This window comes from Lepidochelys kempii, chromosome 2, assembly GCF_965140265.1.
Source record: "Lepidochelys kempii isolate rLepKem1 chromosome 2, rLepKem1.hap2, whole genome shotgun sequence".
In the NCBI taxonomy this organism is placed as follows: domain Eukaryota; kingdom Metazoa; phylum Chordata; order Testudines; family Cheloniidae; genus Lepidochelys; species Lepidochelys kempii.
Window position 1 is genome coordinate 237,747,327 of NC_133257.1, and position 18,291 is coordinate 237,765,617.

Consider the following 18,291-nt stretch of genomic DNA (forward strand, 5'->3'; position numbering starts at 1 on the left):
TCTCAGCTGCTGGCCCTGTGCCTGCCCCCAGCTATGACCCCAGCCTTGGCCCCCTTACCCCGGTTGGTATTACCCCCCTGCCTCCCGGAGCCACAGCCCCACTCCTGGCCCCAGCTCTTGGGGGGCGGGGGGTTGGACAGGGGTAAGGTGGCGTATGAGGTAAAATTTCAGGACCACTGATTTACAGGTTAGTTAGCTGGCTTTCAGCACCCTCACTACAAAAAGTGTTCCAGCACCACTGCACACAACCCCACAGCTACAGCTCTCTACTCATTCAGTCCAAAAAACTCATTTGTCTTACTTGGAGGGTTTGTGATTAACTTATCCTAAGAGTTATGTTAATTGAAGGGTGTCTTCATACCTAATCTCAAAGAGGTTTGTGATCCAAGCAGTCACCAGTACCTCACAGCATGACAATATTGTTATGTTTCTTAAAACCTGTGTGATATTCCAGCAAATTGTTCTGATTTAATTATATGTTTATCTGCACAGACATACTCTACTGTTGTGCAGACTCTAACAGAAGAGAAGTGGAAGAAAAAATGCCACCCATTTTATTATTTAATAGAAATTACACTATGGTGTTATCATAAGCAAGTCATAGATAATGTAGCTCTAATGAAAATGCATTGGGTAATATTCAGTTTAAAAACAACACAGTATACATTTTCCCCACAGTCTGTAGAAAATTAATAGTGTGTGTGATTTATTTACTTTACGGATGAGACAATTCTGCTCTTCTTTGGATGCTTGCAAGCACCAATGTTGCATATCTAGTACCAGATTTCCAGATTCTGTTTCCATTTTTGTAGGAGCAAATTGAGTTGCTTTCAAAAGTCTTCCCCCACAGTAACTTGTTCCTGTGATTGGTAACTCAGATATCTAAATGTACAATCTGTATGTGTAGAGATGTAACCATCCTAGTAGCAAATTATGGGTGTAATTTTCATCCACTACTATTTGTGCCTGGAAAAGTGGAGCATAGTTATGGTCTACAAAATTTGCTCATTACAATCAGAGTTTTCAATTCTGTAAACAGTTTGTTGTTCTGAAATATTCTGGGACACCAAAGGCTTTAAACTATTTCCACAACTATCACGAGGCTGGTAAACATCATAATGTTTTCAAATTATTTTGTATTTTAGTAGACAAGTTACAGTTTGAATCTTACTTTTCCTTTCCTTTTAAAATATATTTATTTCAGAATATTAATTAGCACTTAAAGAACCATGCTATTCAATAGGCTAACATTCTCTTGTCTTTTAAAGTGAAGCTTTCAAAATTAACTAGAAATACCTTTCAGCTACTCACAAAATATGAAATTTTTAATCCACAATGGTTTCTTTTAAATTGATTTAAACTGTTATGATTATTATTTTACCCTTAATTTGGAATGTTTCCAGCATCATTACAATTTAAGAATGCTATAATTTTACCATTTTGTAATTAAAATAAAAACTTAGTCCTTTCTATTTGCTTCAGAGCAAGTTTTGAATACATCTATAAGCAACATCAATGTCATCCTCACATGCCATAAATTTAAAGATGGTTCATATAAAAGAGTTGCTGTACACACCACCTGAAGGGGATTTAGGCAGCTAAATAAAACTCTTTAACCTTTCATGAAAATAAATATGAGTCTTCATTTATATTAAGGGGCAGATATTTTTAATAAGGCAAATTCTAAGGAATTTTTTTTATATCAAAGACTTCAGATTTCATAAGACTTAAGTCTCTTTTTTGAGGGCCAGATTGTGCCTGGCCTTTACACTAGTGCACAGGGGATAGCACATGGAGATCCAGTCATAGGGCAGCCCTGCTTGAAGCTCCCTCCAGAGGCAGGCTGCAGCAGAACAAGTGCATCTGCCTCAGTTTCCCTCCCTGAGTCCCCAGTAACTCCATGTCAGGCTCCCTTGCTTCAGTAATATTCCTCTTTGGGGCTGGTTTATTACTAAAACATAGTATAAATAGTCCATAATAAAAATCCTAAATATAGTTCATTTCTCACACCCAGTGTTAAGTAGTCCTTAAATCCCACACTGACACAGCACATTCCATGCTCCCACCTCTTCCAACACACCCAAGCTCTTCTTCAGTCCTCTCCTGTCTTTGTACCAGGACAGCCACCCAGCCCTTCCATTTGAAGTGCAATCCCACTCTTCCCAGCAGGAACCCTCACAGCCTATCTGATGGGAATTCATCCTCAGCAGGGGAGCATCCCTCCCTTCCCCACCCTCACTGTTCTGCTGGGTCCAGCTCTCCAGCAAGATGATGTCAGCAAGTAAGCCCCTCTGCTGCACCCCTGTCTGCAGCCCCCTCTGGCCCTTGTCTTGGCCTCTCCTTAGAAGTCAGCAGGCAACTCCACCTGCTGCTTTCTGCCCTTCAACCTTCTCCAACCCCGTCTCTCTGGCTTGGGAAAATCAGCTGGCAAACCCTTCCTGCTGCTCTCCTAGTTTAGACTTCTCCCAGCTTTCTTTAGGGACCTACTGCCGCCTCCTGGTCTCTGGTAGCTCTCACCAGCCCTTTTCCTGATTGACTCAGCCATCTCTAACTTACCAGATCTCTCTTCCCTCTAAGGCTCAGGGGCCCTCTTTTAAGGTAGATAATAAGTCACAGGTGCATTGCTCTCTCCTCTGTTAAATGGCCAGTAACACCTTATGACAAAGCCTTGCCCACCCCCTTATACACTCCATGCAAAGAAGAGTCACAATGTCTCCCTTGCACTGAAGGAACAGAACAACTTCCCCCAGCATGCTTTTCTGGGATTGCCCTGCCCACTCTCCACACCAGCCTATGGATTAGTCCTAACACATTGGGGCACCCCCAAAAGCACACTAGGAGGCCCACTCTCCCTGCATCCCAAAGAGCTCTAGGAGGAATTCTGTCTCCCTGACATATTCAGATAGAATTCAACCCAGAGCATTCTTTGGGGAAGTGCAGCTTTGCAATAACCCTAATGCAGGGACCCTAAACTGAGAGGCAGTGTGGCCTAGAGGCCTGAACACTGGACTGAGACTCAGGAGACCAGGGTCCTGGCTCTGCCACTGGGTGACTATGGGGATGATGATACCGACTTACCTTTGTCATGCTCTTTATTGCTAGAGAGGGAAAGTGATATATAGAGCACGGTATTTTTTTATTGCTACTGAATATTCAAACTATTTCATGGTTTTGAAAAGAATAAATGGTAAAAACAAAATATAAACTTATTTGGTCTCTAATTCAAATGCAGAGGGCACCAACCATCATGATACTCCACTACATCACACTATTCTCTCTAACACATTCAGAGCCTGATTCTGACAGGCCATTGACACACTGCTCTGGCTACGTAAAAGTGCCTTACAACTTGATGCAGAATGTAATTTATACTCACATTAAAGCACCTTAGCACTGCCAGAGTGGTAGATGAGTAAATGAGAGAGTAAATTAGAGTAAATGAGAACAAAGTCCTCATTTCCAGTTCAAAATTACAGTAGCATCAGTGGGATCCTACTGAATGAGGTGCAGTGTTGTGAATTCTCATGACTGAGCATGAGTCCCACAATAACTGGTGTTTCTTTTCAAAGCCCTGGCTCCTGACTTTCAAGGAGACATAGGCTCCTAAATTGGGAAGTTTGGAGGCAGTGCAAAGAGCCAGAGCAGGGGCTATAGAGCTGGCAAGAGCAGCTGCTCCTCAGTTGTGTGCTGCACAGAGGATGATTCCCAGCTGCTCAGCTGGGAAGCAGGAAGTTTTCTTGCTCCCATGTGCTGGGGGACCAGACCTTCTCACAGCACATGGAGCAGTTCTGATATGGCTGCATTTCCCCAGAAGGCAGGGCAAATGGGGAAGGGCAGCCTGCCAGTCAGGAGGATTTCCCTGTAGGCTAGAATTTTTCTCCAGAAACCTGTAAAAGGGTCTGGAAATCCATAGCCTATCAGGAAAACCTGTAGCATGGCCGGTCTGGTTTGTATTGGAAGTGATAGTGTTGTGAAAGTGTGCATCTTTTAGGTCAGTGGTTCTCAACTCTGGTCCACTGCTTGTTCAGGGAAAGTCCCTGGTGCGCTGGGCCAGTTTGTTTACCTGCCGCGTCCGCAGATTCGGCCAATTGCGGCTCCCACTGGCCGCGTTTCGCTGCTCCAGGCTAATGGGGCTGCGGGAAAGGTGGCCAGCACATCCCTCAGCCCGCGCCACTTCCTGCAGCCCCCATTTGCCTGAAGTGGCGAACCACAGCCAGTGGGAGCCACAATTGGCCAAACCTGTGGACACGGCAGGTAAGCAAACTGGCCCGGTGCGCCAGGGACTTTCCCTGAACAAGCAGTGGGCCAGAGTTGAGAACCACTATTTTAGGTCTTGTAGGGGTTTTATATATGGACATCCTTCCTTCATGTAACTTGTTATCAACTGTTTATTTTTATCCTTCCAATGTTTCTTCTACACAAATTATTATATTTTCTAACTTGGGAACCTCAAACAGTTTTTTAAAGAGTATTTTAGTTCCCCTTTAAGATGTGCAAAATATATATTTAACCTCTCTTTTTCTCTCGGACGCATGCGTACACACACACACACAATGTCCTGAAAAACTATGCCTGTGCTTCTATGTAAATATAATATTTCAACATATATAAATGTAACTGAAGATATACCTTCTCTTATGCCGGATATGTCATGAACACTTGCCCACATGAACAAATAATATGCCAAAAAAATCTAGTCAGTCTGGCCAGAAGTACAATATTTGCACTTGAATTATAAATTAATTCCATGTGCTAGTTAAAGTCACACTTCATCAATAAAGAGTTTCCACCACAGTCTGATATTGTACTGCAGCATCTTTTTCAGCTTTGTCGGACCCTTTGGAGATTTGCTGTTCAATGTACCCAACAGCCTCTAGAGAATTGTTTTGTTTAAGAATATCAACTTTCTAATTAATTTAAAAACCTGTGTGATATTGTGGTGTGTGTATATATATATATATATATAAATAAATACACAAATATATATATATATATATATATATATATATAAATAAATACACAAATATATATATTATATATAAAACCACACACACATAGGTATGCATCCTGAATTTTGGTAACAATACTGTTTGATGGACATGGATATTAAAATCCCTCCTTTCAAGTATTAATAATTTTCTGAGATTTTTTTTTGCACTCTGGTAATTCAAAATGGCTTCATACATACATACCTATTTGACCAGTTCATAGATTCATAGATATTAAGGTCAGAAGGGACCATTATGATAATCTAGTCTGACCTCCTACACAATGCAGGCCACAGAATCTCACCCACCCACTCCTGCAATAAACCTCTCACCTATGTCTGAGCTATTGAAGTCCTCAAATCATGGTTTAAAGACTTCAAGGTGCAGAGAATTCTCCAGCAAGTGACCCGTGCCCCATGCTACAGAGGAAGGAGAAAAACCTGCAGGGCCTCTTCCAATCTGCCCTGGAGGAAAATTCCTTCCCGACCCCAAATATGGCGATCAGCTAAACCCTGAGCATGTGGGCAAGATTCACCAGCCAGATACCCAGGACAGAATTCTCTGTAGTAACTCAGATCCCACCACATCTAACATCCCATCACAGGCCTTTGGGCCTATTTACCAGGAATAGTTAAAGATCAGTTAATTGCCAAAATCATGTTATCCCATCATACCACCTCCTCCATAAACTTATCGAGTTTCATCTTGAAGCCAGATAGGTCTTTTGCCCCTACTGCTTCCCTTGGAAGGCTATTCCAAAACTCCATTCCTCTGATGGTTAGAAACCTTCATCTAATTTCAATTCTAAACTTCCTGATGGCCAGTTTATATCCATTTGTTCTTGTGTCCACATTGGTACTGAGCTTAAATAATTCCTCTCCCTCTGGTATTTATTCCTCTGATATATTTATAGATAGCAATCATACCTCCCCTCAACCTTCTTTTGGTTAGGCGAAACAAGCCAAGCTCTTTGAGTCTCCTTTCATTAGACAGGTTTTCCATTCCTCGGATCATCTTAGTAGCCCTTCTCTGTACCTGTTCCAGTTTGAATTCATCCTTCTTAAACATGGGAGACCAGAACTGCACACAGTATTCCAGATGAGGTCTCACCAGTGCCTTGTATAATGGTACTAACACCTCCTTATCTCTACTGGAAGTACCTCGCCTGATGCATCCCAAGACCGCATTAGCTTTTTTCACGGACATATCACATTGGCAGCTCATAGTCATCCGGAGGTCAACCAATACTCCAAGATCCTTCTCCTCCTCCGTTACTTCTAATTGATGCGTCCCCAGCTTATAACTAAAATTCTTGTTATTAATCCCTAAATGCATGACCTTACACTTCTGACTATTAAATTTCATCCTATTACTATTACTCCAGTTTACAAGGTCATCCAGATCCTCCTGTATGATATCCAGGTCCTTCTCTAAATTGGCAATACCTCCCAGCTTTGTGTCATCCGCAAACTTTATTAGCACTCTCTCACTTTTTGTGCCAAGTCAGTAATAAAAATTAAATAAGCTTGGTCCCAAAACCGATCCCTGAGGAACTCCACAGGTAACCTCCCTCCAGCCTGACAGTTCACCTTTCAGTATGACCCGCTGCAGTCTCCCCTTTAACCAATTCCTTATCCACCGTTTAATTTTCATATTGATCCCCATCTTTTCCAATTTAGCTAATAATTCCCCATGTGGCACCGTATTAAACGCCTTACTGAAATCTAGGTAAATTAGACCCACTGCGTTTCCTTTGTCTAAAAAATCTGTTTCTCAAAGGAGGAGATCGGGTTGGTTTGGCAAGATCTACCTTTTGTAAAACCATGTTGTATTTTGTCCCAGTTACCATTGACTCAATGTCCTTAACTACTTTCTCCTTCAAAATTTTTTACAAGACCTTGCATACTACAGATGTCAAACTAACAGGCCTGTAGTTATCTGGATCACCTTTTTCCCCCCGTTTTAAGAATAGGAATTATGTTAGCAATTCTCCAGTCATACGGTACAACCCCTGAGATTACAGATTGATTAAAAATTCTTGCTAATGGGCTTGCAATTTCATGTGCCAATTCCATTAATATTCTTGGATGAAGATTATCTAGGCCCCCCGATTTAGTCCCATTAAGCTGTTTGAGTTTCGCTTCTACTTCAGATATGGTAATATCTACCTCCATATCCTCATTCCCATTTGTCATATTACCATTATCCCTAAGCTCCTCATTAAAGACTGGGGCAAAGTATTTGTTTAGATATTGGGCCTTATTATTATCCTTAACCTCCACTTCATCCTCAGTGTTTAGCGGTCCCACTTCTTTCTTTTCTTCTTATTTATATACCTATAGAACCTTTTACTATTGGTTTTAATTCCCTTTGCAAGGTTCAACTCTACTTGACTTTTAGCTTTTCTCACTTTATCCCTACGTGTTCTGACCCCAATAAGGTAGCTTTCCTTGCTGATCTCTCCCATCTTCCACTCCCTGTATGCTTTCTGCTTTTTCTTAATCACCTCTTTGAGATGTTTGCTCATCCAGCTTAGTCTACAACTCCTGCCTATGAATTTTTTCCCCTTTCTTGGGATGCAGGCTTCCGATAGCTTCTGCAGCTTTGACGTGAAGTAATCCCAGGCCACCTCTGCCTTTAGAGCCATAAGTTCTCAGTCCAATCCACCTCCCTAACTAATTTCCTTAATTTTTGAAAGTCAGCCCTTTTGAAATCAAAAACCCTAGTTGCAGATTTTTGTTTATCCTTCCATTCAGTTTGAACTGAATTAGCTCATAATCACTTGAGCCAAGGTTGTCCCCTACAACCATTTCTTCTATGAGGTCCTCACTACTCACATATTTAAAAAAGTTATTTACTGTAACTGTGGCTCTTTGAGATGTGATGCAGATGTGTATTCCACATAGGTGTGTGTGTCCAGCTCACTGGAGCCAGAGAATTTTGCCTAGCAGTACCTAGGCAAAAGTGTAGGAGGTGGCACTCATGTCTCGTGCTCATAGCCCCTCCCTGAGCAATATGAGGCAGCACCACCTTGACACTCACACCCAGTTTCTTAGCACCGAACACCTAGACACTGGACTCTGATGCAGAGGGTATGGGGGATGGGTTGTGGACATCTCAAAGAACCATAGCTACAGTTAGTAATTTCTTCTTCTTTGAGTAGATGCAGCACTGTATTCTATTTTGGTGACTCAGAAGCAGTACCCACCCCAGGAGGCAGGGCTTGGGCTCTACTGAAACAAGGATTGCAGGACTGCCGTACCAAAACATGCTCTGGAAGACACAGTAATGGCATAATGATTCATAAATGTATGTATGGATGACCACATATCAGCCCTGCAAATCTCCAGTATTGAGATGTCACTAAGGAACACTATTGCTGTTGCTTGTGCTCTTACAGAATGAGCTCTCACTTGCTGAGGAGGTGTAGCAGAAATGATTTCATATGCAGTCTTGATACAGAGAGGAAGGGGTACGGGGAGTTGAATTGACAGCATGAGAAGTTCAGAGAACCAGCACTGCCTTGGCCATGCCAGGACAATAAGAATGAACTTGGCTTGGTCCATCTACATCCACCTCCACCACTACTCCCAAAGCCAGCAGAGAGTGAACCTGCTCGAGGGGCAGTATCTTGTGAAAGGGGTCCCTGAAGAGGGATGTGGAGTAAGGGTGGGGAGGAGGGACAGAAAGGAATTGGATGGCATCGCCTGATCGGACAGTGCTTAAGACCCAGCTGTCAGTGGTGATTGCACCCCAAGCACTGTGAAAGTGGGCCAGCCTGTCCCCAACAGAGGGGATGGGTAGAAGGAAGTAACAACTGGAACATTGCTCCAGACGAAGAAGTCAAAGTAGGTGTTGGGGGTGCAGGGTGCTGGGGAAGGCATGTTGACTGGCCAAACCCCAGATCCAACAGCTTCCTCCTATTGGATCTGTGCCTCTTTCTGGAGTAGTCCTGCTGTCTTGAGAGAGGGAAAGACTGCCCAAATATATGCTGCAGATGATACTGCTGCTGCTGACTACAGTGGCACCTTTGAACTGTGAACATATGCCCCAAGGACCATATGGTAGCTCTAGACCCTTTGAAGGAGTCCAGAGTCTCTTCCGTTGTGTCCGAAAAAAGCACTTGGTCATCGAAGGGCAAATCCTCCATGGCCCGCTGCAATGCTCAAATTCTGCAGCCAGGAAGCCCTTCTAATGGTCATTGTTAATGCCATCACTCTGGCCGAAGTATCCAAGACATCCAGAGTGGACTGCAATGAAGTCTTAGCTACCAAGCAGTCTTCAGTGATAAAGTGCCCCAAATTTCTCCCTCAAGGCTTTGGATAGTTGGTCTGCAAACTTAGACATAGCTGTCCAGTTCACAAAGTGATATTTGGACAGCAGTGACTGCTGGTTAGCAATGCAAATCTGCAAGGATGACGAGGTGTAAATCTTCCTACCCATCAGGTCCATCCGTTTAGAGTTCTTATCCTTGGGAGTGGACTTAAATCTGCCTTGCTGGGCTCTATTCACTGTGATTACAACCAGGGAATTTGGAGTCAGATGGGAGTAAAAACCCTCAAATCCCTGCACCAAAACAAAGTAGCATTTCTCCATGTGCTTTACAGTAGGAGTAACAAAGCTAGAGTGCTTCAGAGAAATTTAGAAGGCTCTAGGAGTGCGCTGTTAATAGACAAGGCAACTCTCCCAGGGGCAGATGGCTTCAGGATATCCAACAACTTATGGGTATTCTCCTGCAGAAACTCCACTTGAATACCCAGGGAAGCACCCATGAGCCACAAAAGTTCCTGGTACACCTTGAAATCCTTCAGTACCCAAGAGGAGGAAGAGCCAGGCATTGCGGAATCGTCCAGGGACGAAGATGATGGGGTTAACTGTGCTAGAGCCAGATCCTGCTCCAGGACTGACAAGCCTGATTGGGACAACTCTGGAGGCTCCACGAGGGGAAGGTTCACTGGTGCATGGGCCTGTGGCAGATGGATGGTGTCTGCCACAGACTTGCCCAGTAATCTCACCTTAGAGAAAGATGAGGAATTGGAGCATCACGACCAAGGAGCATCCCACAGATCTCATGGCAGTAACTGGTATGGATATGGCATTGGTGGCCAGTAGGTGCTGAGACCCTCATCCCCACCATGAGACAAGCACCAATCCTTGTACCTATAGCACTCTATGAATAGCCCCCAATGTGGGTCAAGCAATGGGGGTGTGCAGGGGGAGAGAGAGAGAGAAAAGATCCTGACCTGGCCGTCAAGGAATCCCAGGATTTAGGGGATAAAGGTGGAGCCAGCCCTCAGGCTGTGAGTGACCAGTCTGACTCAGCTGTAGCCCAAAATGAAGAGGGAACTGGTGCTGATGGTGGGAACAGTACCACCGGCACCTAGCATACCTCCATTTCCATTGCTGGAAGCGGTGTCAACCTGGAAGTTGTCAGCAGTGCAGAAGTGGAGAGTGGTGAGTGCTGCCACAGTAACATTGGCAGCGCCAACAGCAGGGGTGCCAAAGAAGTTTCTGGTGCCGAGAAGATCCCTTGTGCCAAGCCTAGCACCAGTCCCACTTCCACTGACTGTGGAAGGGAAACATGGTGGTGTGGTGCTAACAGGCCCACAGGTTCAGCAGCCTACATAGCCGCTGGGGCTATAAATACCACAGCCCTGGCAAAGTCCTGGATCAAGGGAGAAGTAGGGATAGAAAAGCAGAGTAGGTCCACTGCCGTCTGATATGCCACTGGCAGGGAAACCACCAGTGCCAGCATCACCCTTGTCATTACCTGACTCAACAGATGGCCTGGGGCCAGAACCAAAGCCAATGGTATGGGGTCTCTGACCTCCTTGTGCAGTACTGGGGAGTGGAAGATGGGACCTGCTCCATCCTGCACACCAGCATTCAGACCATACCAGCTTATGCGCCTTCTAGAGGAGGCAGACGAATCCCCACAGGAGCTGGAGAAACAGTCTTATGTGACCTTTTCCTCAGTATACTTGATGGGGAGCAACTCCTGTCTTCAGAGAGGCACCAGGTCCAGAGTGCAAAACAGCAACATTCTCAGAACCCCAGGGCAACCCCCAATCCAACATAGGCTTCAATGCCAAAGCAAGCCACATGGCCTGTTTGAGGTGATTCCTCACCACCTTGGTCCATTTTGTGAACAATATGCAAATTGAATACTGCTCCTTGATGTGGGCTTCACCTAAGTACAGCAACCCCCGTGTGTGAGGATCGTTGTTGGGGATCACTCCCCCACACGATGGACAATGTTTAAACCCTGCTGAGGGCATCGCTGGGCAAATACTTAATCTAAAGCTAACTAACACTATACTAAGGGTACTAATTAACTATTGTGACAAGTTCCTCCTCTGACTTGGTGGGTCCTGTGCTTATTGGCGGATTTGCTTGCCTCAGAGATTCATGTCAGCCCTCAGTTTGGCCACTTTTGCTAGCGGCTCAAACCTGCCATTCACTCAGCTAACCTCATCACTGGCCAGCCTGGGAAAAAGAAAGGAGAACAATCCCTGCAGTCTCTGCTGATCCACCATGTGGGTTGGGGAACAGCCCAGAGACCTTCCCCTCTAGTGGAATCCACAATCCAGGTCAACTCCTCCTGTGTCTGATCAGGAGTTGGGAGGTTTGGGGGGAACCTGGGCCCACCCTCTACTCCAGGCTCCAGCCCAGGACCCTGTAGACTGCAGATGTCTAGAGTGCCTCCTGGAACAGCTGCACAACAGCTACAACTCCCTGGGCTACTTCCCCATGGCCTCCTCCCAACACCTTCTTTATCCTCACCACAGGATCTTCCTCCTGGTGTCTGATAATGCTTGTACTCCTCAGTCCTCCAGCAGTATACCTTCGCACTCTCAGCTCCTAGGGCTTCTTGCTCCCAGCTCCTCACATGCCCACCACAAACTGAAGTGAGGTCCTTTTTAAACTCAGGTGCCCTGATTAGTCAGCCTGCCCTAATTGATTCTAGCAGCTTCTTAATTGGCTCCAGGTGTCCTAATTAGCTTGCCTGAATTTGTTCTAGCAAGTTCCTTCTTCTTCTGGAACTGCCCCGGTTACCTTACCCAGGGAAAATGGACCTGCTTAATCTGGGACTAATATATCTGACTTCTAACACTCTCCTGTAGCCATCTGGCCTGACCCTGTCACACTATATACAACTAGAAAAAGCCATTACGAAAAAGAGAGATTGTGAGGTTAGGAACCACAAAGAGCTCCGACTCCAGCCACAGGAGATAAGAAGGAATTGAGAGGGATTGAGGCAGTGCTGGCTCATATAGCTCGGGAGAGACTGTGAGCACAAGGTATGAGTGCTGCCTCCTATGGGTACTGGTAGTCAAAATTCTCTGGCTCTGGGGTGCTGTGTGCACGTGTGCACACACACACCCATCCACCTACCCACCCCCCTAAAGGGAATACATGGCTGCATCCACTGAAAGAATAGGAGTATTATGCAGCAGCTGTATTATGTATATCAGGGCCCTTGTGAGAAGGGACGAGTTGTGAGTTACAATGCAAGGAGAAAAGATAGCAGTCTTGTCAGTATGAAGGTGGGTTCACAGGTTTGGATAAGGGTGGGGCTTATGGGAGACCAATGATAGTAATGCATTCCAAAGCCAACCACCCAGCCCCAGTTACCCCAAAGTTCAAATGCAAAACTGATAGCAGCATCCATCAGTGTAGATACATAGAAAGAAGTGGTCTGTTAAGGTAGACACAGCCCATACATTAACATCAGCATCCTGAACTACACTTAAAAGCAAATAGAAATAAGTGCATCATGCCAAGGATAAATGTAATATGCTCAACACCAGTAGCACCACTGAGCAAGCAAGATGCCACATTCTGCACAAGATTAAACTTCCAGGTGGTCTTTTAGGATAGCTCCAAATAGCAGGCAATATAAAGATCCAATCTAGAGGTGGGGAAGGCATAGAGAACCATGGCAATGGCTGTATACACCTGTGGAATTTTTTATACATCCATTACTATAGCATCTATAGTAGATTCTACATACACAAATTAAAAGGTGTCCGTGAGAGATGGATTAGAAACTAGCTAAGAGACAGAGAGGAGTCAGTTAAATCTGCTGAGGATAGTGGTTAAAACACTGGAAACTGCTGAAGCTTTGATTACACTACATTAGTGGTATCACTGTTGCTAACAACTGATGACACCAGTGGGAATTCTGTCCAATGATTTTTTAGTGTGGACAACGTTGTATACTTTATAGCAGGGGTTGGCAACCTATGGCACACATGCCAAAGATGGCACGTGAGCTAATTTTTAATGGCACGCTGCTGCCTGCCAGGTCCCAGTTGCCAGCCCCACTCAGCCCGCTGCCGAACCCAGGCTGGGACCCCGGCAGGCAGCAGCGTGCCATTAAAAATCCTGCCCCCCCCCCCACCACCGCAGGGGCAGGGTGAAGAAGCTTGGTCCTGCCGGCTGCTGCTGCAGGGCAGGCAAGGTTCCCCCCCTCCCCCGCCATGCTGGGTTTCTGCCCCTCCTCCTCTCCCTCCCTGCCGCTGATCAGCTGATGGCCCTTGCGAGGGAGGGGGATAAGCAGAGCAGGAGAAGAGGTGGGGATGGGGCCTTGGGGAAGAGGGCAGGAATCAGGGCGTATCCCTTCCAGCCCCCTGCAGCGAGCTGCTCCGGGCAGGGGGCTGGGAGCACCCCCACGACCCTAGCCCACACCCCCAGTCCTCTGCCCTGACTCCTGCACCCTCCTCACCCCCTCCCCCAGCCCTCTGCCCTGATCCTGGCACCCGTCACCCCCTCCCCCAGCCCTCTGCCCTGATCCTGGCACCCCAACCCACCCCAGCCCTCTGCCCTGACCCCAGCACCCCCCATACACCCCAGCCTCCTGCCCTGACCTCTGCACCCTCCCATGACCCCAGCCTTTACTCCAGCCCCCCCACACATACCCAGCCCCCGCACACCCCATGCCCTGACTCCTGCACCCTCCTCATACACCCCCAGCCCCCTGCCCTGACTCCTGCACCTCCCACACACTATGCCCTGACTCTTGCACCCCCCACATTCTCACCCCACCCTAAGCACCAAAGGGAGCTCCTGTACCACCACCCCCAGATTCCTGCCTGTACCCCTCGCACCAAATGGGAGCTGCCCAGGTAAGCACTCCACACCCAAACCTCCTGCCCCAATCCTGAGCCCCTTCCCTCATTTTAGCTCCTGGCCAGACCCTGCATCCCAACCCCCAGCCTGCTCCTTCACCCCCAGACCTGTGCTCAGTGCACTTCCACCCTCAGTTCAGTGCAAAGAGAGAGGAAGAGAATGGGCTAGAACAAGGGAGAAGGTAGGTACCCACTCTATGTGGGCAGGGCTGGGATCCCAGGCTGGCAGCGGGCTGAGCAGGGCTGGCAGCCAGGACCCTGGCTGGCAGGAGCCGGCAGACAGAACTCCAGATTGGCAGTGGGCTGAGTGGCAGCGGGCTGAGCTGCTTAGCTCACTGCCGGTCTGAGGTCCCGGCCGCCGGTCCCACTCAGCCTGCTGCCAGTTTGGGGTTCCGGCTGCCAGCCACTTGCCAGCCGGGGGCCTGGCCACAGACCCCGCTCAGTCTGCTGCCGGCCTAGGTGAACAGAAACCCAGGCTGGCAGTGGGCTGAGCAGGCCGGCAGCGTAAGATCAGCATTTTAATTTAATTTTAAATGAAGCTTCTTAAACATTTTGAAAGCCTTGTTTACTTTACATATGACAATAGTTTAGCTATATAATATATAGACTTCTAGAGAAAGACCTTCTAAAAAACGTTAAAATGTATTACTGGCACGCTAAATCTTAAATTAAAGTGAATAAATGAAGACTCGGCACACCACTTCTGAAAGGTTGCCGACCCCTGCTTTATAGTTTTATTCAAAAAAACAAAAACAAATACTCCTATGCCAATTATTAGTAAATTATATTATTTAAATTCTCTGATAAGCTTGTAAAGGAATTCTCCCTGAGGGAAACACATAATTGGCTTAAAAGTGCCATGGAATGGTTTATTTTTTATTATGTAAAACATCAACAGCATTATAAATATGTATATGCTACTATATATTTTCAACAACAGTCATCTATTTTTTTTTTTTTTTTTTTTTTTTTGCTTTGGGAGCCTCTTATTTGTCAGACAATTTCTTTTCAGCTAACAAACATTTGACATGATGCACTACAACATTAGGGTTACTTCAGTAATGCATTAATCACAGTTGATAGACTTTAGGCAAAGTATTCTAATTTAATAAAAATTCTTGAAAGTTGTTATCCACATAAAAAAATATCTTGGAATACTGCAACTCAAATTCAAAACAAACAACAATAATTCATAAAGAAGAAATCATTTAAGTTTTAAACAACATCAAATAGAGTAATTCAGGGGACTTATACTCCAAAAAGAGCAAATAAAAAAGTCTGAGAAAGGGGAGGAAGATAAGAATGTCCAGAGTTTCAGAATCTCAATATGTGAGTTAATTAGCTAAATTTCAATACCTGAGTCTTCAGCATTTTTTATAATAAAAGAACTGTTAAAATTGATTTGCTTACCTTTATGTATTTTACTAGTTTCTGAATTTGCCAGTATTCGGATGGCAAATCAGTGTTTCCTTCCTGGTGACGTTCAGGCTGCTTTTCATCTTCCTCACTCTCAGAGGAACTTTGACTAATTTCATCAGATTTTTCTGACACTTTACTAGCAACAAAAAGACAAAATCACTTACTTTAAGTATTTATTGACTAATGTAAACAGACACAGGTATAACAAATTGGACAAGATTTTTCTCATTTTAAACTTAATTAGAAAAAAAACACTCATAATTCGATTTACCAGCTATTGAACAAGATTACAATTACTGTATGTGCTAAAAAACAGGACAAGAATGGAATTAAAGGGAGAAAAATGAATATGCTATACCGTTTTGAAACTGATTGTCCTTTAATAGGTCCAGGGGAAAGGATATTGGCTTTTTTCTTGCTTTCTGGAACAATAGCTCTGTTTTCTTTTTCTTCTTTGATAACTTCATTTGCAGCTTTGTCACTGAAAATATTTGTTTTTGTTAAACATCTTATTTTACAGTTCAAAATATTGTATCTGGTCTTCAATATCTGCACAACAATATCAGTATACAAATGTGTGTAAATTAATCTGTGTAATGATCTTCATTAAGAAGTTACACTCTGTTTAAATTGATCAACTCTGCTGCACAGTATGATAATTGAAGTATTTTTTCCACAGTACATTTTCAGTGGGATTAAATAGAAAGAGAGTATTATAAAAATTAGCAGCAGAAGTTGTTGGATTTGAAATGAAAAGATTTTATTTAGGTGCCTAAATTTCTATTCAGACACAGTTTTGAGGATTCATAGCATACCAAGAATTGTCTAAACAAGATACAGTACAACTTCACTGATTATTATTTGTTTGTTTTCGGTAGAGCCGAGTTTATACTTGCTGATTCCTCACGCAAGGCTCAGTCCTTGCCCCCAAAAAGTTTACCTCATAAAAAACAAAACAAAAAAAGACAATCAGTAGGGAAGGAGGTATGGGTCAACATTTTCAAACCTGGTTTCCTAAAGTTAGGCTTCTAAATCCAAATTTAGGCATCTAAATAAAATGGCCTGATTTTCAAGGTACAGTGGACCAGCAATTCTCATTGATTCAGACAGAATTTGTGGTTGCTCAACACTTCCAAAAACTCAGGCAACTTACACTTAAGTATGCAAATCAAGATTTAGGTGCCTAAATTCAGGCATCCAGAGTTGAAAATTTTGGCTACAACATAAGTAAAACAGTCAATGTTTTAATTGGCCAAATAAAATTCTAAACACTTTTTTTTCATTTTGTGAGATATATAAATCACCTATGCAAATCAGCGTGTAGGCATTGCAACAGAAGTTGTCCTTTAGGAAGATCTGAATGAGAAGAGGGTAGGAGCCTTCTCAGTTTGCTAATCTGTAGTTCAATAATCTCATCAAGACAAAAACCAAACAAAACATAGCATTCTTTTTCTCAACAAAGTTAATAATATCTCACTGATTATCCTATTTATAGATTCATAGGTTCCAAGGCCAGAAGGGATCATTCTGATACTCTAGTCTGATCCGCTGTATGACACAGGCCACACAACTCCCCCAAAATCATTCCATTTGAACTAGAACATTTTTAAAAAAAAAAATAAAAAAATTTTGATTTAAAAATTGCCAGTGATGGAAAATTCAGCACAACCCTTGGTAAATTGTTCCAATAGTTAATTACCCTCACTGTTAAAAATGTACACCTTATTTCCAGTCTGAATTTGTCTAGCTTCAACTTCCAGCCATTGGATCACATTATACCTTTCTCCACTACTCTAAAGAACTCTGGGTAGAGACCGTTGAATCGTGGAAGTCAACGAATGGCTATGCAGGTGGTGTCGGAGAGAAGGCTTTGGATTCTTTGACCATGGGATGGTGTTCCAAGAAGGAGGAGTGCTAGGCAGAGACGGGCTCCACCTAACGAAGAGAGGGAAGAAAATCTTCGCAAGCAGGCTGGCTAACCTAGTGAGGAGGGCTTTAAACTAGGTTCACTGGGGGAAGGAGACCAAAGCCCTGAGGTAAGTGGGGAAGTGGGATACCAGGAGGAAGCACGAGCAGGAGCGCGCGAGAGGGCAGGGCTCCTGCCCCATACTGAGAAAGAGGGACGATCAGCGAGTTATCTCAAGTGCCTATACACAAATGTAAGAAGCCTGGGAAACAAGCAGGGAGAACTGGAAGTCCTGGCACAGTCAAGGAATTATGATGTGATTGGAATAAGAGAGACTTGGTGGGATAAATCACATGACTGGAGTACTGTCATGGATGGATATAAACTGTTCAGGAAGGACAGGCAGGGCAGAAAAGGTGGGGGAGTTGCACTGTATGTAATGGAGCAGTATGACTGCTCAGAGTTCAAGTATGAAACTGCAGAAAAACCTGAGTGTCTCTGGATTAAGTTTAGAAGTGTGAGCAACAAGGGTGATGTCGTGGTGGGAGTCTGCTATAGACCACTGGACCAGGGGGATGAGGTGGATGAGGCCTTCTTCCGGCAACTCACAGAAGTTACTAGATCGTAGGCCCTGGTTCTCATGGAAGACTTCAATCACCCTGATATCTGCTGGGAGAGCAATACAGCGGTGTACAGACAATCCAGGAAGTTTTTGGAAAGTGTAGGGGACAATTTCCTGGTGCAAGTGCTGGAGGAACCAACTAGGGGCAGAGCTCTTCCTGACCTGCTGCTCACAAACAAGGAAGAATTAGTAGGGGAAGCGAAAGTGGATGGGAACCTGGGAGGC

General features: G+C 44.6%; 1 protein-coding gene across 5 annotated transcripts in view; it reads right to left on the reverse strand.

The window, feature by feature from the left end:
• Positions 1 to 18,291, reverse strand: part of ODAD2 (outer dynein arm docking complex subunit 2) — a 198,908-nt gene that overhangs the window by 138,084 nt on the left and 42,533 nt on the right. For all 5 annotated transcript variants that reach the window (XR_012157599.1, XM_073334342.1, XM_073334346.1 and 2 more), the window contains exons 9-10: positions 15,897 to 16,019; positions 15,530 to 15,674 (exon numbers count right to left, since the gene is read on the reverse strand). Coding sequence is in view for 4 of the 5 variants with exons in the window: in XM_073334342.1 (XP_073190443.1) it covers positions 15,530 to 15,674; positions 15,897 to 16,019 (268 nt within the window). In the remaining variant the exon portion in view is untranslated. The remainder of the gene's footprint in view (positions 1 to 15,529; positions 15,675 to 15,896; positions 16,020 to 18,291) is intronic.